This window comes from Martes martes (genome assembly GCF_963455335.1).
Source record: "Martes martes genome assembly, chromosome: 6".
Lineage (NCBI taxonomy): Eukaryota > Metazoa > Chordata > Mammalia > Carnivora > Mustelidae > Martes > Martes martes.
In genome coordinates, this window is record NC_137893.1 from 120129247 (window position 1) to 120150244 (window position 20998).

Consider the following 20998-nt stretch of genomic DNA (forward strand, 5'->3'; position numbering starts at 1 on the left):
AGGGGTTTGGGGGCACTGCTCTCAATCCTGGAGACACACACTGACACTCTGCTGCCAAAGGCCTTTATTGAGCCCCTGGAACTGCCTGGGGCTGTGTCCAGTGGGCACAGAGACCGTCCAGGCATCCCCAGGGGAAGGGGAGGGCAGCCCTTACACCTGGCAGCCCTGAGTGCCGTACTCCTGGAGAAAGTTGCTGAGCTGGGCGCAGGCTGCCCGATGGCGGGTGCTCTGGCACAGGCGTTCAGAGGGCATCTCCTCGACCCAGGTATTCGAGTCCAGCAGGTATTGGGGGCTGCAGAGGCAAAAGGGCAGTCAGTAGGGGTGGGGAGGATGGGCGCCTGGCTTCTGGCGAGGCAGGGTCTGCACACTGGGGATCCATCCGTTCCCTCATGTGGGAAGAGAGCAAGGCCCAGAGAACTCACTCTCCCTTGAGGTCAAAGGTAACTCCATCCAGACCCATGATTAAATATTCTTTCCCAGGTTCCAAGCGAAGACGGCAAGAGGCTCGAACCAGGAAGTTTCGGGTCTGACGGACAGTGGCCTTGGTGTCCTTGGCTGAGAGGATAAGGTGCACGGGAATTATAAGAGGTGAATGGAAGGTACAGGACCAGTGAGGGCCGGGGGCTGTGCACGGAGCCTCTCGCTTAGCCCTCACTGCTCCTAATGGGGACGTACAACTGCTTTTCGACTTATGGCCAAGCCCAGAGCTTCCAAGAGGCTGAGGGGCTTTGAGCTCAGCCTCCAAACATCCGTTGTCCCGGGCACCCGGGCCGCAAACCCTGACCTCGGCTCCTTAAGTCCCCCAGCCCCAGCCCCTTCATACTGAAGTGCAGGACTTGGGTGATTCTGGTTTCAAAGAGGCGGAAGGCAGCTCTGCTATCTTCTCGGAGGACCTTCACCTGGAAGCCTGCAAAGGAGTTTAAGGGAAGGGAGCACGGGTTTGTTCCAGCAGCGGTCATGAGGCGCGGGCCCAAGTACAGAGCTGGGCTGGGGTGGGGCGGGGAAGGGGGGCGCGGGCACACGGACCATAATGCACACGGGGGTGGTAGCAGGCGAACTTCATCCTGTAGCCAGCCTCATCCTGCAGCCCCCGCTCCAGGGCACGACGCTGTCGAGGGCACTTCCCTGCCAGGGGGTGGGGGTGGGGGACAGATGAGCCAGTGTAGGCCCCAGCCTCACTGGCTTCCCCTCACCCCGCACCCCGCCCCCAGCCCCAGCTCTCACCCTCAGCACACTGGCAGACGTCAGCAGAGCACAATGTGGACAAGAGTTTGCTCTTAGTGGGGGCCCCGTAAAACACAGAACACTTGCGCTCTGCAGGACAGAGTACAGTTAGAATGCACACCCCCCCCAACACTGTCATCCCCGTCCCAAGGGGGACATCACTGCCACCCGGCACTTACCCCCCTTCCTGATGTCCCATATGGGGACACCTACTCCAAACCTGCCGAGAGCCCCCCAAGCGCTCACCAGGGTTGTAGTAATCATACACAGCTGCGCTGGCCGGCTGGACGAGCCCCACAGGCACTTCCTGAACAGCCCCAAAGCCCACGCACTCCCGGGAGGTGGGGACCTGGCAGGGTGGGGAGGAGATGTCAGGACGCACCCCCTGGGCCCTGCAGGCCCCTGCGCTGCATCTCCTTGACCTGTGTCTGGTCTTATCTTCAGTGTCTTTCACATGCTAGTACCTTCCGGCTCCGGAACTCTGAAAACTCTAAAAACCCCGAGGTCTCTGCTCACATCACTGCCAGACAGTGACCTCGTCCCAGTCTCTAGTGCCCTCACATCATGGACATGTTCTGCATGAAACTCTCTGAGCTCAGGGTTAGCTTCTGGCCATCCCTGGTTCTGACCTTGTCATGCCTGACCATCCCTCTTCTTCCCTCCCAGAGGCACAGTCCCTGGCCCTGGGTCCTCGGGTCCACCACATTCCCCTGAGGAGGTCTCAACCGCTCCTTGGCTTTCACCAAACCCTTCTGGGCTGATGGTTCCCAAATTAAACACTCAGCCTCATTCTTGCAGTAGGATTCTTGTGGGACATAGAAATTCCCCAAATTCACTCTGCTTGCCCCCAGCAGCCCACCCCCAGGTCCCACCACAAAGGCCTTGCTTCGTTACTGATGCACCCAAGTCCCCCCTTTATGTGTCATAACATAACGGCAGGTGCTGTCACTCACCCATCGTCATGGCCTAGACCCAGACCCCTCTCCTCACACCCACACTACACTGGTCTGGTCCAGCCCGGTTCCCTGCCAGTCTCCCTCCCGAGCCACGCTGCTTAAGTCAACTCCTCATCCAAAATCTTCCTGGCTTCTCATCTGCCACTGTGTTCAATGAAACTCCTCTTCTTGACTTCTCAGGCTAATGGGGTCTGGCCCCTCTGCAAGCACTGGGCTTGGGGGGGGGGCCTTTCATCAACCCCTACACACCTGGCTAAAGGTGTTACGGTATTACATCTTTTTCATATTTTCTCCAAGAGATTACAGCTAATGCTCAAAAAAAGTTTGAGGGCCATCAGAGGGTTAATGATTCTTTGTTTTAGACAAAAATGGCATGGAAAGGCAAAAGCAACTCCTCTATGACTGTCATCACTTTGGAAAAGAAAATATACTTCAATATCAAAAACAAAAACAAAAAAAACTAGAAAGGTTGGGTTAAAGCCGCTGCCTTCAGCTCAGGTCATGATCCCAGTGTCCTGGGATCGAGCCCCGCACCGAGCTCTCTGCTCAGCAGGGAGCCTGCTTCCTCCCTTCTCTCTCTGCCTGCCTCTCTGCCTACTTGTGATCTGTCAAATAAATAAATAAAATCTTTAAAAAAAAAAAAAAACTAGAAAGGTCAACAACAAGCAACAAAGGCGGCCCTTGAGTTGCATAAATTCAGCTTTATGAAGGGCTCACTCTCGAGTCCTTCCCTGCGGACGGGCACCAGGCCTGGAGCGGCACCCGGAGCTCGGCCCCCATCGCCCACATGCAGGGTGGTCTCCCGGGCCTGCTCCTAACTCTGCTCCGACACACTCTCATCCTGTCTCCCTGCTTCCATCACACATCCTCTCTCAGGTCACCATGCTTAGTAAACCCACAGTCACCCTACCTGTGTCACCCCTCCCTGCTCACCGAGTCAAAGTACAGCAGGACGTGGGGACCCTCGGTCTCAAAATGACTCACGTAGCGGTCAGAGAGGGAGGTCAGCTGTGGGGAAGGACAGATGGTCACAGGGAGGTGGCCCTGGCCCCTACACAAGACAGGGCTCAGCGGCTGGGATAGCTTCAGCGATGGACCCGAACTCCTGGGGCACAAGGAGTCCCATCCTCCCAACTGCCCACCCCCCCCCACCACCTGGGCAGCTGACTGCACCTTCTCCAGGTCGGCACGCAGGGCGCTGAATCCACTCAGGAGGGTGATATCGGCAATGGCCATGCCCGACAGCCCCTCCTTGCCATTCCGCCTGCAGAGAGACATGTCCAGGACCCACATGCTCTGGGTGGCAGACACCCAGCCCCGGCCTCTGCTCTGCCTCCGTCTCCTGGCCTGGCAGTGCCCCATGTCTGGCGTAGCCACCCACCCCTGCCCCCTGCGCTCACCAGATGCACACGGTGTACTGCACTCTGGACTCCTGGTCATCGGGCACCCCAGGGGCCTCCCGCCTGCGGCGATTCCGCCGCCTCTCAAACAGCTCCAGGGGTGTCACGGTCTGGGAACCGGCATCTGGGTCATCCTTGGCTGGAAGCTCCTCGTACACATAGTCCTCGTAGTCCTCGTTGGCCTCCCCTGCACAGGGACAATGGGGTGGCTTGGCTGCTGGCTCCGGCCCCCTTGGGGCCCAATGGCCTGCAGCCCCAACACTCACTTGTGTATTCAATGTGGCCCATGACGGTAACTTGAATCTGAAGATCCTCACAGGTCGTGTTCTTCAGGTCCAGGACATTATAGGTACGAAGGATCTAGCTCAACAAGGGGTGAGAACAGGGTACGTTTGGGGCCCAGACCTTTCTCCCAGGCCACACCTGGGCCATCCCCTAGGCTGAGGAATTCCAGGCCTTCCACCCCCTCATCCCTCCTGACCAGTCCATTAAGGCGGGTGGCCCAGGGTCTGCGAGACCCGGCGAGACGGGGGACAGGGGCCTGCCTCAGGGGCGAGCACTCTACATGGGGCCCAGAAAAGGCTGGAATGGAAAGCTCAGGAAAGGCTTCTGGCCAAAGCTTGCAGGAGAAGAATGAGTTTGTCACTTGGGATGAAGGAAGGGAAGGAGATCTGTGTACATGAGGGGATTTGTCTGGCGAGGGAGGTGGGCAGATGCTCAGTTGTGTAGGTGGAAGAGTCTGACTTTTCTCCAGGGCTAGTCTGACTAGTGTTTTTGGAAGGCTGATCTCACGGTAGTGTGCACAGTGGATCAGAGGGGTGAGATACAGGTTAGGGAGAAGTTCCAACACTGTCTTAGCAGAGTCTAGGAAACAAGTGGCATGGGCCCTGGGCAGCAGGGGAGCCAAGGACAAGCTGCTGGGGCCATAAGGAAGGGTAGGGGTGGGGACACTAAGATGGCCTCCAGAGCGGCGGCTAGGCTACTGTGGGGAAGGGGCCCTGTCGGTCAGGTGAGGGGACCCGGGATGAAGAAAGGGTTTGAGGTGCTGTGTGACATGTGGGGCCTATGGCTCAGGCGAGAGGCCTGGGTTGAGGTGCTGGGTGTGTATGCCATCAGCACAGATCGGGGGAGAAGGAGAGGGCAGGTGCCCAGAGGGCAGAGACCAAAGTCGGGGGGAGCACCCAGACCAGTAAGGGGGGCCACCCACTCGGGGGCATCTCCTTCCTTCCCTCCCTGCTCACCATGAGCTCCCCCTCAGGCCTCCCACTCAAGACCACGGCCCCTCCATGCTGGGGTCCCAGGCGTTCAGTGCTGCTAGCTCTTACCTTCAAGGTCCCTTTGCTGTTGCCTCCCACCTTCACGTTAATCTTGCTGCCCAACGAAAACTTGCAGGAACAGACAAGGGAAAGGGATATCAGAGGGGCACACAAGGGCACACGGTTGCTCCAGTTCATCTCTTCTCCCACCCACTCACAGAGCTGACACCTCACTTCAGCCTCCTAAAAACCCTGTTGGGTAGACTACGCATATATTAATTTTGAGATAAGAAAAACGAAGCTCAGAGGTTAGGTGACTTTCTCCAGGTCACGTGGCAAATAGGTCTTCCCACAAGGACATCAAGCCGAGATGCCATGGGGATTCCACAAGGGTCGGGGGAGGCAGGGTTGGCTTCCGGCCTGGCCACAGGAGGCCCAGGGGTGGGGGAGGCAAGCCAGGTGAAGGAGTGGCTCACCTGCAGCTCCTCCTCCAGCCCCTGAATTTGGTGGTTGTTCAGCTGCAGCTCATGGGACTTGAACCCACTGCGGCCCATGGAGCTAAGAGTCACGTTGAGTGCCCTCTCTTCATCGGTGTGGGAAGCAATCCAGTATGCAGACAGAGCATCCAAGGCTATCACTGTGTCCTGGGGAGGTGGGCCGGCACTCAGGCACTCGGTCTCAGGACCACCCACCCCCGAAGCCCCCAGGCAGCCCCTACCTGGGTGCTGCGGAACCCGCCTTGGAAACTGCCCTGGTGGGTAAGCCAGGCTGCAGCATAGTCGGCCATCTCTGACTTGCCCTCCCGAAGCAGCAGGTGAAGCAGGCCGTAGGCTGTGGTTTCAATCCACATGGCTGGGGCTTGGGGTATGGGGTCTGCTGGGCCTTGAGGAGCCAGAGTGGGTGGGACGGCATTGCTCTGAGAACCAGGGACTGAGCCCCAGTACAGGTTATCTGGAAGTAAAGGGAGACCCACAGGTGAATGGTGGACAGGGCTAGTTGCCTGGCCCTCTGACACTACCCGTATTGAGCTCTCCCAATTCTGCCCAATTATCCCTTAGGCTTTCATTCCTTCTTGAGGTCTTCACTCAATTTCTCCCTTTGGGCATACTCAGGGGCCCCAGGTCCCCCAAGACCCAGGCTCACTACCAGGACACTCTTGGCGCTCACCCCCTGTCTTCTGGGCCATGGCCATGAGGTTGCGGTGGGCAACATCCCGCAGGTCCTCAGAAGCCTTGGTGAGAGTCAGGGCATAGGCCGTGATGGCAGCAGCATGGGTACCCAGGGTCCCAGCACTTGCTTTCTCCCCCAAGAAGGAGTTCGCTCTGATGATGGAAGTTTCCTAGAAGAAAGTGAGGAGGAAGGTCAAGAGAGCTGGACACCTGGGTTTCTGGGGAGAGAGGGGGAAAGCTGGGGACCAGGAAAGGGCAAACACTCTTACCACTTTCTGCTTCAACTGCTCTGCAATGTCATCCTGGAAGACAGCCAGTCCATGCTGAAGGGCGATGACCACAAAGGCTGTGAGCGCCACAGTCTCATCATCTCCCACCAGGCCCCCCTAGTTGAAGGGGATGGAGAGAAGATGTCAGCCAGGAGCAGGGAGGAGCAGGGAAGGGCAGGGACCGCCCTCCCACCCCTGTCCGGCCTCCCAACCCCGAACCTGCATGTCCCTGTGTAAAACCGGGCAGGGGTCCTGGAATGACCCGTCCGCCTGCTGCTGGGACAGCAGCCACTTGGCCGTCTCCTGCAGCTTCTCAGGTGAGCCGCCCACCTGCTCCTGGGCCAGACTCAGTACCTTCAGCACAAACGCCGTGAGCCTGGTGGGGAGGGAGGAATGGCTGGGGACAGCAACTGGTTCCCCGAGGGGACACACCCCTACTCACCCAGGCACCTGGTTACTCACCCTCCCACTGTATCGGGCTCTGCCCCCTCCCCCCGCCCTGGCCCCCGAAGAGACCAGGAAACACTCTCCCAACCTCACCAGGTGCTGCTGTCCCGATGCAACCAAGCCCCATAGGAACCATTTGTTTTCCGAAACTGCTGGATCCGCATGTAGCCTTGGGGACAAGAGGCAGCTGCTGAGGCGATGCTCGCTCTCCCACCACATGTACCCGAGGCCACACTCCCCATTCCCATCAGGCACCCCCTTCCTTCTCCCTTCTAGCTAGGTGGGCTCCCCCTCTGCCTTGAACTGCCCTCTCCCAGCCCCACGCCTGCTTGCCCCATGCCCAGAACCTTTCTGGATCAGATCCACAGCATGGTCCTTTGTCTCAGGGGGCAGCGTGCTCCACTGCTCTGTCTTGTCCAGGTAGCGGGAAGCAGCCAGTGTTGGAGCCAGTAGGAGCATGGTTTGCTCCCCGCAGCCCTGGGGAAGCCTCAGGAGGGAGGCCAGGCCTCCTGGTGACAAGACCCCCTTAGAGCCCAAAGTGTCCAGTGGTTCTGAGGCTATAGGGGGAGATGGAGGTTTAAGGGTCAGAGACCAGGTCTGGGGACCCGTGGAGTCGTGGGATCAAACAGGGGTCCCTGGGTGCCACATGAATCTGAGGCTGCCCCTGAGAAGAGATGGAGAACACTCCCACCTGTAACCCTGACAAAGCTGCTGAAATCTCCATCTGGGATGATATTGGGGTCAGAGTTGCCAGGAATCTCCAAGGTCCGGGCTCGGTGGTCTGTGGGGGATGGGCCAAGATGGCCATCTGGTTGGCTGCCAGCATCCCCCACCACCTACAACCCCATTAGGACACTGGTGGCTGGAGGAGGGGGCCACTCACCCAGGGGATTGAGCTCATAGACAATCTCCTCCGTGTGGATGGACCCTTCTCTCTGTCTCGGGGGAAACACAGCTATGAGAGGCCACACAGTACTATGGCCTTCCCCTCTCAGTGCGTATTACCTAGGACTTGGAGTTTGAGCATCAGGGGCAGAGTGGGATCAGAATTATAGAGGATGTAAACAGACCAAGGCCTGGTTTCAGGTGTCTGGCCAGCAGAGAGGGTACAGGTTTGGGGTGTGGTGTAAATCTGGGAGTCTGGGGGGCTGGATTCGGGGCTGCTCCAGTCACCTGAATCTGTAGAACCTTAGACACTGCGTCCCCCACAGGGAAGTCCGAGGACCCTTGAGCCACCACCTTCAGGGACACAGCCGCCGCCGCCGTGGGCACCACAGAGAAGCCAACAGGCCGGGCAGAGCCTGCAGGCACCAGGACACTCTGGGCCAGCCCACCACCTCCAGCCAGGCACAGCCCCTCCACTGGGGACACATGGACGCTCACCTAGGTGCAGGAAGACGGGGATGGCCAGAGCCTCAGGCCGGTTTGACCCCCCACCCTCCAGCTGCCCCAGCTCCCAACCACTTCCCTGTGTGTTCGGGCTTCTGCAGGGCCTCACAGTCAGATTTTTATTCAGGTAGTTGTAGAGGACAGGCCGCAGCTCCAGCTGCTCAAAGCGGCGGACAGAGACAGGCAAGCGGAGGTGCAGGTGGAATTCCTGGAACACTCGGATCCGGGCCGGCGTGGCCACACACAGGCCTGGTGGATGGGGGTGGTGGGTGTAGCAGAGGGGGCAGAGACCAGAGGCCTGGGGGTGTCATGGCCACAGGGTCCCAGGAGGGAGGGGCAGGGGGTGACCCATTTCTGCCCCCCACCTGCTGCCACTCCCTAGCCTCCCCACCCCAGCACATGCCAGTGCAGACGTCCCCAGGGGTCTGCCCCCAGTCCTGTGCAAAGAGCAAAGGGCTCAGTGGGAAGCCTCGGTCAGGGGGAGATGGCTGTGGGGGGGCACTGAGGTCCAGGCAGGGCCGTCTCACCTGTCCTTCCAGACAAGCTCACAGCGTGGATCTCCCATGTGGTGAGAGAGTCAGGGAGCATATGGGACAATCTGCAGTAGGAAAGGTGAGAAGCCCCGTCACACCCTGGGCTGGCTCCAGACCAGCCTAGAGCCAAGGCCAGGCCCACCACACCCCCTCACTGGAGGAAGCGGTCCACTTTTTCCACTCTCCAGAGCCAGTTCTCCGGGAAGAAGCTGCGCACAGGAATGTCATCCTCATCGATCAGGTCTTCCTCTTGCAGGACCTCCAGAGCTAGGGGACCACAGCGTGGGGGAATCAGGAGGGGAACCATTCTGCCCTTCCACAGACTCTTGCCAGTCCCCCAGCCCCACCCAGAGCCTCACCTCGGGCAAGGCCCACCTGGCCCCTGGAGCGGGACTTCTTGCGCAGGTTCTCAGCAAACTGGCAGCAGGACAGGAAGGGCCCCCGGCAGGCCGCCTGCCGCACCCGAGCCGCCCGCTGCTCGCAGGAGCGTATCATGGGCAGCCTCGTTAGCCCATCCTGGCAGCAGCGCCGGGCTTCTGGGGAAGCATACTGGCCCACTGCAGGGCCGGGGGAGGGTATGCACAGGGAACCCCACAGAGACATATCTCATTTCCCACCCAGACCTCTAGATACACAAGGATTCACCCTGAGAGACCAGGAACTTGGGTTCCTGGTCAATGGAGAGAGTCTCCCTCCACCTTCAACCCCAGAACTTGGGTCTCCGGCCCCAAATACCATATACGGGCTCACTGAGGAGCAGAGCAGCCAAGAAGGAGACCCCATCACCCTAACCCTTGGGCCAAGTGGAGAGCTGCACAGGCGCCCACAACTCACACTTCTCGTGAATCGCCTTTTGGAAGTTCACGTTTCTCTTATTCCGGGTTTTCTTCTTGGGACAACTCAGACCTGATAGAAAGCAGGACTGCAGCCCAGCACAGGGATAGGGGTCCCACCTCCCCTTCCCATCTTCCTTTCCTGGCCCCACCCTTCCCAACACTCTTCTCATCTTACACCCTCAGGCCCCTCCTCCTTCCTGATTGTCCCACCACCCAACTCCCCGTCCTCGTCCTCCTCTGTTCTCACTCTTTCTAGACAAGGTCAACAGTTCTCCATCAGAAAAGGCCAGACCAGCTGCCTCAAACACCTGAAGGGCATCGTCCCCACCTCCAGGACCGCAGCCAAGGTCATAGCTGTTCATAACTTCCAAGACCTGGCAAGAAAAGGCCAGGAAGTTGCAGACGAGTTGAGGGACCCAGATGGGCCACCCAGCTCTGGGTGAGAAGGCAGGGTATGGGCAACCCTGAAGAGAGTGGGGAAATAGAGACCGCAGGTCCCAGGGCTTTAGGGAAGCTCAGCGGGGAGTCTGCGGGGAGATTGAGTGAGACCTCAGGGCTGGGTCCGGGACAATGAGCCCCACAGGGGAGGGAGGGCTGGCGAGAACGGAGGGTCCAGACAAACCTTGGCCATGTTGAGGGGTTTGTGGGAACTCCCGCCCACAGCATACAGAGCCGTATCCACGGCCCCCAGCGCCACCAGGGCTGGCGAGTCGGTTTGCAGGCGGAGCTTTACAAACTCCGCAGGACGATACTCCTTGATGCTGTCCACATTCAGCTCCAGCTGGCAGAGGTGGGAGGAGGGGGGCAGTCAGAGTGGGGAGAGCTTCCTTCAGCCCTCAGTGTACCCCAAACCAAATCCATGCCCTGCTCACAATCACTCTGTCTTCTTTCTCTCTTGACCCCCTAACACACAGACGTGCCACCTCTCTGAATGCCAGTTACCTTGCCCTCGCAGTCCCCTGCCTGGACGTCCACGCGCAGGGAGTTGGCCACTGGGACGTCCCCATGATAGTAGAAGGCCACAAAGTAGAAGGAGGGTACCAATTTATGGTCCACAAACACGGAGATTGAAGTCAGGTCCGTCCTGGCTTCTCGAATCATAGACACGATCTGGCCCCGGGACAGGATCTGAGGCAAGAGTGGTTTCCTCTTCACTGCACACCCCCAATCCTGAAACAGTTCCCTCCACCCCAAGGGCTCTCTCCTGCCTGAGATCCTCCCTGCACCGCACCCTCCATCCTCAACAGACCAGCTTCTGCGCACCATGTAGTAGTAATGAGAGAAGCTGTCCTCACTGACGCCCAGAGCTCGCAGGTTCAAGATGAGAGTGTCCCCAACGCGAGGGGGTCGAGGATCCAGCCGCTCAATGGACAGAAACCTGGAGCCTCCTGAGAGTGGGGCTCTCACGGTGAGCCTGCCTACAGCTGGATGAGGGGAGCCTGCAGACACCTAGAAAGAGAAGCAGGGCAGGGGTACGGTCAATGCCAAGGGCCCCGGTCACCAGCTTCTTCCCCCAGTCCAGGACGTGGATTCTCAGGAAGCTGACCAACCTTTCTTTCCTTCCCCTACCCTGTCCCATGAGTGGGAGTCCTACCAAGAGCTGCACTTCTGAGGTGGACTTTGACGTAACGATGGGAACAATGACTTGGCCACGCTCATCTGTGTTTTGTTCAAGGTCCTGGATTCTAGAAGCAGATCCGGGAGACAGAGTGGCTGAAACTTTGACAGGAATGCCAGAGGCCGGGAAGCCAGATATGTCTCGGACCAGGGCCTAGGTGAGCAGGGGAGGGACGGATAAAGAAGACTGTTCAGTGAAGCCCCATACCCTCCTGACAACACCCCACCCCCAACTCATCCTCCCCCTCCAAGAGAGACCTGCAGCAGAAAGGGGGCCCCAGGCACAAGGTGTCGCTTGGTGTTGCTAAGATCCAAGGTGAAGGGAGATGACACAAAACGCCAAGATGTGAGCTCTGCTTCCTCCATCTCTCCCCCTGCAAGAGAGGAGGCAGAGAGAGGTGAAGGACAGAGAGCCACGGAGAGGAGTGGGAGACCCAGGGTGACCACAGCTCGAGTGTTTCCTGCCCACAAGACACTCAGCTCCTCAGACTCCTGAGGGCACGGGCCGTCTTGTACTCATCTCTGTGTGCTGAGGTCAGCACGGGACCTAGGACACGGACGGTGTGTAACTTGTGTCTGCTGGATGGATGGAGAGATGGGTGAAGAAAAAAAAAATTGAGACAGTGAAAGGGTTACCTTCTCTTGAAACCACCCAGAAACACAGCTGGGGAGGGACAGTCTCCTGGGTCTTTCTTGGCTTTGGGTACAAGACAAGGGTAAGAGTAGGGAATGGTGTTGATGCTGGAGAACAGAGGGTCAGCTCGAGGTCAGAGGTGGGGGGCTGGGGTTACAATCAGGGAGGCCTCTCACCTGGAGACTCAATGATGGCAGCGGCAACATAGAGGCGCAGCCCAGGGAGGTTGGCAATGTTAACATGAAGCTTCTCCAGGGAACCCTGAAACTCAGCCTTTGAGAGGGAAATATGGCACTGGCCATCTACCAGCTGGAGCGAAAAAAAAACAGGGCCTGGGGTGAGATTTGTCTCCCTCCTCCCCACCCTGACACCCTCCTCCCCTCCCCCACACTTTCCTCCCCTCCCCGACACTCTCCTCCTCTCCCCCACACCCCCACTCTCCCTCCTACCTTAGTCTGATTCTCCAGCCCCCGAAGGAAAGTCTTATCACCATCCTCACCCAGGAGCCCGAAGCGCACATACGCCACCCCTTGCACTGGCTTCCCGTAGATGTACCTGCCGCCAGAGAGAACAGGAAGAGGGTGGGTCTAGGAAATAAGGCCAAAGTCTCAAGGTGGGGGCGGGGGGCGGCGCGGGGAGGCAGGGCTTCACAGCTCCTTCAGACTGAATGGGGAATCCTGGGTGCCCCACATGGAGGACATGGAGGACGGGAGAGTTACCTGGCCTGGATGTCTAATTGGATCTCATCGAGAAAGCCAGGCGCTGTCAGGATGTAGGGCTTTCCAGGAACAATCTTCACCTCGAAGTTAGGAAGGACTGACCCAAGGTGAAGGGGTGGCAGGTCAGACTAGCGAAAGAACCCTTCAAAGACTTCCCCTGGGGCTGTGGCACCCATACCTCCCTGCCCCTGCCCTGCCCCACCGCCTCCCCTTCTATCCATATCTCCTTCAGGAAAGGAGATGCTCGTCCCGCACCATCTCCAGCTCTCACCATATTTCTTCACCTCAAACTGGGTACTGCTGTTAGAGTCTCGGCCATCTGAGAACCGGGCTGAGATCCTCCATGTCCCTGGCCTACGAATGGGGGAGGGACTCAGCCCGCTTGTGCAAGAGGCCCATGGAGAGCCAGAGGACTGACTGGGGGAAAACCAGAGCTATGAGAGCGGCTCAAGGTCTGACTGGGTGCTGGAGGCAGAGAGCCACGGGAGATGGGCACAGGAGGGACCATCACCAGGTCGGGGGAGCTCACTCTGAGATATCGGGAATCACAAAGTCATCCTGGAAGATGGAGGAAGTGTACACTTCCCTCTTCCGCACACGGAGGCCATGAGAGTTCTGCAGTGGGAGTAGAAGCGGTCATGGATGGGAGGTCAGATCAGCAGCCCTGCTGATCAAGGTCAGAGAGGTCAGGGACTCACCTCCACTGTGACTGTAAGGGTGTCAGAGGATGGGCGCATCTTTTGATCCAGAGCAAAGATCCGGTATCGAACTGGGAGAGAAGGGCAAGAGATGAGCAGGAATCCATCTGCAAAGGTGGGCCTCGGCCCCCACCGCTTCCAGGGAGCAAGGGGAAGGGCAACAGATATTTGCCAAGCAGCCTTCCTGTGTGGCACCGTTCAGACTGTCTCACGGGATACCAAACATGCCTTGAGCAGGCTGGGAGCCAAAGGCAGAGGCCCTGGGGTCCGACTCACCCCGCTGGCCAGGGTTATAAACGGGCTGGTCGGTCTGCAGAAAGAGGTGTCCCCGGCGAGAGGAGAAGAGCAGGTTGACGCCCTGAATGTCTGTCTTTCTAGACAGAGAGTTCTTCAGCCATGGTGACTGGGCCACCAGCTGGACCTCGGGGCCACGGAGGAGGCGGTAGAGGCCACAGATCTCTGCATCTCTCGGGGAGATCTGTCAGGAGGCAGAGGGAGCAGGTCAGAAACAGAGCAGAAGGAAAAAGCCAGAGATGGAGACAGAAACAGAAAAGGTAACAGTGTGGGGAGTTGGGGGAGAAGAGAGAGGAGGTAGGCCAATGAGATGACCAAACACTTAGAAGACAGAGGGGAGCACGGTGAGAGTGACTAAGAAGCAGTAGAAGGGAGTGGAGGCTAGTTACCTGGAGGCTAAGGTCTACGTTGTCTTTTTCTGAGCTGAGGGAAAAGTCCACCTTTGGGGAGCAGACGGCATTCAAGTTGGATGGGTTTCTCAGGAACACTGATCCTGTCACTACTTGTCCCTGGGGAACATTCTCGAGCTGCATCCTCACTGAGAGGGGGACCCCCAAGTGAACCACAGAAGGCGAAAACAGGAGCAACCTAGGGAGAACAGGAAGGGGTCCGCATTCAGCGCCCCTGGGCCCCTCCATCCCTCATTCCTCCATCACGTCCCCCATGTCGGCTCTCCCATCACCAGCCCTGTCCCACTCAAGCACTAGTGTCCTTCTTCCAGGACCTGGGCTTCTGCAGGGATAAGGTGAAGAAGCTGGTCACCCAGATCAGCCCCCAGAGGAGCCTCATGGCTGGAGGACCCAAGAGGGATCAGACCCGTCTGCCTGCCTGCTCCTCTCTGGTCAACCCTGGGCTTAGAGCAGATTTGACTCTGGAACTTGCTCCTCCCCTGGCCCAGCACAGCCGGGAAACCATGTGACAGGCAAGAAATGCAACTGGCCCCAGGCCCAGTATTTAGTAGGGGCAGGGGGAGGGAGGACAACACCCGGGACACCTGGGTCTCTGAGGGAATGAGGAAATCATGGCCCAAAGTTATGTTCTGTCCTTCTGTGTTAACCCCTCTCATCCCAGTGCCCCGGGCAGCCTCCCTACTGGGTGTATCTGGGGGCACATACATACACACGCACATACACACACACACACATTCTCCAGTATGTGTGGGCATAGTTCAATGTAGCTCAGTACATGGTTGGAGACACAAGCTCCTTCATAAAAATCTTTACAAAGCAAGGTACAAGATGCTTATCTCTAACTACAACCCCCACAAAACCTGAACGATACCAGACCTTTGCTTTGTGCAGGCCCTAACAGAAATTCTGTTGTTTAGATCAGGTATACCTTTACCTCCCATAGGGAGAATTGACCTCAGTGTCCTTTTGTCTCTGAACAACGAGGCAAAGCTCAGGCTCAAATCTGGCTTTAACTCTACCCGCAAACGAGGCGCCCAGATACACATCACATTAAACAAAGACATCCAGGGAATCGCACAGGCGGAAGTACTTTATTTGGCAGTTTTACCTCGACATATAGGACAGAGGACTCTGCCCTCCCTCACCAGCCTCCCCAGAAATCCCGTCTTCCTATCCCAAGAGAGTGACAGCAGACTTTGCTACAAGAAAGGCAACAGCCATGGCCTTGGCCTGCTTTCTGTCTCCACTTCCACGGAAGGGCAGAGAAGCATTGCCCAAACCCCACCACTGGGTCAGAGCCCAGGTAAACAGCAGCAATCACATCTGACCCTTTGAGCAGAAGCAAGGCCAACACTCATCCGGGCTCCCACGCCTTGCCAAGGTGACCCTGTCTCAGCCACCACTGGGCAGTACTCCTGGGCCCCTCTCACCCCACTCTGGGGAGGTATGCAATGACGAGGAGAATCCTCATGTCTCTGGAAGGCGGAGGAGAGTTCCAGAAGTGGTGGAGACACTGCAAAAGAAAGATGAGGCTGGAGCCAGATACCCAGGCCTAAAGTCGGGAAAACTCAGAGCTTGGCCTGGTATATGGCAGAGGGAATCCAACCTTGGGTCACTGCTTGGTGATCTGCCAGAGGCTGGGGGGTGAGAGAGACTCACCAGTCCACCAGCTGGGCCCCAATGAGGTCATGCACGTGGTAGGTGAGGCCGAGTCGCACCGCGGCAGGTGCCCGCCGGCCCAAGAGCTCTGACAGGAGTAGCTCCCGGTACTTGGCCTTCCGGACCATGCCAAGAACAGCCTGGCGCCCTGGAGGAGAAATGGCACAGAAGAGGGGAAAGGTGAATAAGGCCTGGGCCCCGAGAAACTACCCAAAGGTGTTCTTAAGCGGGTGAAGGCTTGAGATGCAGATAGAATACCTTTAACAAAATATTTAATGAATCTCCCAGCGCCAGGCACAGCCAGCCACCAACTCCCAGCATCTCGGACAGTGAGCACTCCAGCATTCACTAGCTGCCTAAGGAGGGTAGGAAGCCAGGAGAGAGAAGAGTTGAGCTCTGAGAATCCTATTCCTGCCCACTGATGCTTGGACAGTCTCCCCAAATGGGCAACCATACAAGGGGACTAAGGAACAGAAGCCCACCCTGGAGTGGTTCTCTGTTCCCACCCTGCTGTTCAGTGCCCGGCCTTGCTTCCATTCCTCTACTTGGATTGTCCCCCGCCCCTACTTTTTCTTTCCCCCCACTTTCTTTTGCGTTATTATTACTTGTTCAACTAAATCACCTTCTGCTCCTAGAAGCCCTCCTTGACCACATGCCCTGACACAGCCTCGACCCAACCCCAGGGGTGAAACAAGGGCCTTTCTTCTGGGCTCCTGCCTCTGCCGACACATACCTCACCATGGCTCCCCCCATGTCTTACTAAAAAGTTTATAAAATGCTTTCACATTTGCCCTGGGTTACAAAATAGGGAGCCTGAGCCAGATAAGGCCCCCTGAAATGGAATCTTTACTTCGCCCTTGTCTGGTCACTGCTTTTTAATGTAGGTTTTAGGGGCATCCAGGCTCCTACCACTCTCAATTCTCTTAGTCTCAGCAGGGTTCACAGCAGGCATTTATGGTGCCTGCCAGGCCTCTAAATTCATTGGATTAGTCACCCAGATCTCTTGAATTCTAGACTAGGGCTCTTTCCAAGGACTCAGATAAAAACAGGCCTCCTCTCTTGTGGGTGGAGCACAAATTAAGGTCATTTTCCTAAAAAGAAGAGTCCATCTATCTTTTTGGCAGGTTCACCAAAAGGACAAAGCTGGATAGAACTGGATGGACGCAGGAAGTCTCAGATGTCTGAGCTCTGTTGTTTCCCCAAGTCTTACGTGATCTCTGGGTCCCTAAAGCCGAAGGTCTGTGTCATTTGGTCTTGCTGGAAGCTAAGGTCCCCACAAGCTGGAAGTACCAAAGCCAGAAACTTCTGCACTGCCCCAGCATATGGTCGGCCATCGCAGGCCTTGAGGACCTGGAACCAGAGATGAGAGATGCGGTCTGGCCCTAACCTCAGCCTCTACTGACCACCTCCAGGATAGTCCTCCTCCCGTTTTCCCTTTTGTTCATGTCCTTCTACCTCCTTTTCTTCTCCTTTATATTACTACGTACCAGAGCTCTGTGTCCTCTCTGTAACACACAGAGTGGAAAAATTGTCTCTTTTTATTTCCATTCTCCAACTTCCCTGCTTGTCCCCCACACCCTATGACACACACACACAGTTACACGCACTCTGGTCCTGTAGTCCTCAGTGAAGATAATTCCATGGGCGTCCAAGTCAAAGCCCAGCTGGATGACTCTGATCTCCCCCTGCTCTTGAAGCTCCTTCTGTCTCCAGAGAGATGGGAGTAAAAAGAAGGGTATCAGGGTAAGATACTCTGATATATTCTGGGCACTTTTGGGCAGGGATATTTTATTGCCAACACTGGGAATTTTTCTCTAAGCAAAGAAAAAACTGTGGGGAGAGAATCAGGTGGATTACTAAATAGTCTTTTCAAATTAGTTACCCACCTTCCCATCCACCCACCTCATCAGCTGACTATCAAGCAATCAATATATATTTTCCAATCATAAGCCAGACACTAAAATAAGATAGTGATTAAGACATGTGCCCTGCCTTCAAGGAAATAACAGCCAAGACTTTGGGTGAGGGAAGGTGAGAAGGTAGGGAAAATATTTGAAAAGATACTAGCAAATCCATAATCACAAAAGTTAATTAATCCACCTCTCATAAACTCATAGAACAAATAAGAATAAGGAAATAACTTGCATTAACTTTAGTTACTAAGAAAATAATAACTGAAAAATACACATTCTCTTCAAATATATATAGAATATTTAGCAAAACTGAACACATAGCACAAAACAAGTCTCAATAAACTTCAAATAACTAAAATCATATTGTGTATGTTCTCTGACCACAGTATCTTTTGTGTCAGAAATCAGTAACAAGTAGGTAATATGAAAACGCACACATACGTTAAAATTAAAGACAGATTAAAATTAAGACATACATTCCTAATCAACCCTCGGTCCAAGAAAAAACATGACAAAAGAAGTTAGAACATATTTTAAACTGAATGGTAGCCAAAAATATATACCAAAACTATATCTATCTATCTATCTATCTATCTATCTATCTGCACATGACTAAGATAAACTACAACTTGACACGCATATATTAGAAGTGAAGAGAGGATGAAATTAATCAGAAAAAAGTAAAATAAACACAACAGTGGAGGATAAACACTAATAAAATAGAAAATATGTGTACAAGAAAACAACAAAGCTATTGATAAGACTATTAAAATTGATAAGCCACTGGTGAGACTGACCAAGAAAATGGTTGTGGGGGAGGGATGGGTGGACTAGAAAAAGCAGAGATAATCATTATAAAGAATGAGAAAAGGGTCAATGCTACACAACCAATAAACAATAAAATGAGACTACAAATTTTATGCCAATAAATTTGAAACTTCAGATGATAGATTGCCTAGAAACATTTTTTTTTCACTAGAACAAAATGAGACATATTCACAAAATAGAAATCTATGAAAATAAATGAACTATTGCTACGGAACTATTGAAACTGAGAATTTCAGAAGTATTTTCCTAATGAAACAAGATATAAATATAGTACATACATATATACAGTATGATTTTGTTTATATCAAGGTCAAAAATGGATAAAACTAAGCTATGTCATTTACAGGTAATCACACAGATGGTATAAAGCAAACCAAGGGAACGATTATCATACCAGTTAGGACCATAGTTACCACCAAGGGACATTAAGTCCTTTTGACTGGAGATTGATGTATGTAGCTATAGTTGGCCTTGGGTTGTGGTTAAATGGATATCTGCTTTATGAACATTTTTTAATTGTGTCTGTGTTTATATTTTCTTTTATGCATTTTTAAAGCTTTTTTAAAATTTAGGCTAACATCAGTAAATTAAAAAAACAACAAATAGGGGATGCCTGGGTGGCTCAGTTGGTTAGGCAGCTGCCTTCGGCTCACGTCGTGATCCCGGCATCCCGGGATCGAGTCCCACATCGGGCTCCTTGCTCCGCGGGGAGCCTGCTTTTCCCTCTGCCTCTGCCTACCACTCTGTCTGCCTGTGCTCGCTCGCTCTCTCTCTAACAAATAAATAAATTAAAAAAAAAAAAAAAAACAACAAATAGTCTATAAGGAGTGGTTCCATCTAACTCACTTCCTCAGGACAGTGGAGCTAGTCTCCATCTTCCTTTCCTTTCCTCTTTTCATCCTGACAGGTTGCCATTAATCTTCCACCTGCTAAATCCAATGGACAGATTTTGGATATTATTTTACTTAATCCCTATACCAACCACTGCCTTAAATCACGGGTTCTAACACTGCCAGCTACTCCACCTCCTTGACAATCTATGTGATTTCTCAATAGGCCTCTTCCATGGTTCCTCCTAACTCCGACAATTCCTTCTCAGCTTCTTCCAGAGACTCCTCTTCCTATGCTTTCCCCTCACATCAATGGGTCCCAAATCTTAAGGAAGAATCACTTGAGATAGTAATTCAAAATGTAGATGCCCAGGTTCTACACTCAAAAGATCTGCATCTATTAACTTTAGCTAAGTCCCAGGAACCTTTATTTTTGAATAAGCAGCCCAGATAATTCTGACACAGGCAGAACTCAGGACTGCCTTGAAGGTGGGTATCTCTCAGCTTTGCAGATTTGGCCCTTTCACTCTAAGCTCGAGGTCCTTAACCCTGGACCTCAGAGGACCCATGAAACAATGTCCCTTCCCCCAACAAAATGCACATACATCCTGTATGTATGTGGCACGTATACATTTTTGTGAGAAGAGTCATAACTTTCATTATCTTTTAAAGTTTGTAAAAAGATTACAAATTACTTCTCTACTCACTCTTCCTACCCAATCTCACCCACATCCACAGACTGGACCACTGCTCATACCTCAACCACTCCAAATCTAGTATCACTGGCCCAGAATTCTCTCCAGTCCCTCATATCCAACTGTCCACTACACACTTGTCTTTGGATACTCCCCATGCACCTCCAACTTGGACAAAATCAAACCTATCATCCGCCCCAAAAACTCAGTGCCCTCCTCTTCTATTCACTCCACCAACTACTCAATCCCCATCATCCAGAAAATCTGACTCTTCCTGGACTCCTCCCTCTGCCCCACTCCCCTCACCTTCACCCACCCTCGCCCTCCCTACTGCTCTCCCTTCATTTAGGCCTTCACCAGTTCTCCGATGCAGTATCTTCCTCACTGATCTCCCCGTCTCATCTCACTCCCTCCAATCCACGCAACACAGCGTTCCCTCTCCTGGTTAACATTCTCTGCTAGCTTATCGCCTTCCCTGTTAAGGCAGAAACACCACTGCCGCACAAGGCCTGCCGCGACCTGACGCCCGCGTGCATTCCCAGCGCTGTAAAGCTCCAACTGTGCCCGATGACTCCGTTTTCCCAAGAGTCGCTCTTCCACTTGCACGATGTGGCATGCTCCCTACTGCCGCTGGGTCTTCTAACAGGGTCTGTGGCATTTTCCTTGGCCCCGCAGGGACCGGCCCAGAGAGCCCGAACGCCCGCTGAGTGGCCGAGGGCCGGCGGACCCACTTAGCTTCTGAGTGATGGGGACCCTCGGGAGCGCCCGCGAGGCCGGGAAGCTGCTTCCGTCCGTCGCTCCGACGCCGCTCACCAGCTGCCGGTCGGCCACCGTCCGGTCCGGCACGAGGCTGTACACTTGGCTCCTCAGCGCGATGGGCGGCAGCGCGTCCTCGAACAGGCCTCGCGGGAACAGCTGCACCAGCTCGGCGACCGCCGCGCGCGCCGACCCTGGGCGGAGAGACCCCGTCACTGCTGCGGGAAGGAGGGCGGGGGGCGCCGTTCTCCCACCGCCCGCCGCTCCCCGTCTCGCCCCCGGGCGACCGCGCTTACCCGACTCGCCCCTCAGAGGATCCGCCTCTGCCTGTCCTCGCTCCCGCCGCCTCTTCAGCCCAAAGGCGTCCGGGACCAGGCGCTGTCTCTTCCGGCTCATATCCCGGGATGTCAGGCGGCCGGGGAAGAGGTCGACGTTGAGACAAGGGGCCAAGGAGACAGAGTCTTCC

At 55.1% G+C, this 20998-nt stretch overlaps 2 protein-coding genes across 3 annotated transcripts; both read right to left on the reverse strand.

Annotated features, from left to right (window-relative positions):
- Window positions 1–46: 46 nt before the first annotated feature.
- On the reverse strand, window positions 47–14318 carry C4A (complement C4A (Chido/Rodgers blood group)). Its single transcript, XM_080806743.1, has 41 exons — window positions 14166–14318; window positions 13831–14029; window positions 13424–13625; window positions 13148–13218; window positions 12979–13064; window positions 12721–12803; window positions 12450–12546; window positions 12180–12285; window positions 11907–12039; window positions 11355–11470; window positions 11074–11250; window positions 10743–10928; window positions 10422–10607; window positions 10102–10260; window positions 9727–9853; window positions 9478–9549; window positions 9003–9200; window positions 8799–8910; window positions 8638–8708; window positions 8220–8359; window positions 7895–8104; window positions 7605–7656; window positions 7413–7502; window positions 7069–7278; window positions 6815–6890; window positions 6494–6650; window positions 6275–6391; window positions 6004–6175; window positions 5555–5787; window positions 5313–5480; window positions 4906–4965; window positions 3847–3940; window positions 3581–3767; window positions 3354–3444; window positions 3114–3188; window positions 1471–1573; window positions 1225–1314; window positions 1027–1125; window positions 824–907; window positions 423–555; window positions 47–292 (listed from the first exon to the last, which is right to left on the reverse strand). The coding sequence occupies exons 1-41, from the start codon at window positions 14228–14230 to the stop codon at window positions 151–153; spliced, it is 5229 nt and encodes a 1742-aa protein (XP_080662869.1). The 5' UTR covers window positions 14231–14318; the 3' UTR covers window positions 47–150.
- Window positions 14319–14920: 602 nt separating this feature from the next.
- WHR1 (winged helix repair factor 1) lies at window positions 14921–20998 on the reverse strand. 2 transcript variants are annotated; one of them, XM_080806980.1, is made up of 7 exons: window positions 20829–20998; window positions 20590–20726; window positions 17118–17213; window positions 16721–16860; window positions 15769–15866; window positions 15458–15658; window positions 14921–15364 (listed from the first exon to the last, which is right to left on the reverse strand). In XM_080806980.1, exons 1-6 carry the CDS (start codon window positions 20926–20928, stop codon window positions 15507–15509), a joined length of 723 nt encoding a protein of 240 aa, XP_080663106.1. In that variant the 5' UTR covers window positions 20929–20998; the 3' UTR covers window positions 14921–15364; window positions 15458–15506. The 2 variants fall into 2 exon arrangements, with proteins under 2 accessions (XP_080663106.1, XP_080663107.1); XM_080806981.1 differs by having other exon boundaries at window positions 15511–15658; window positions 20829–20986.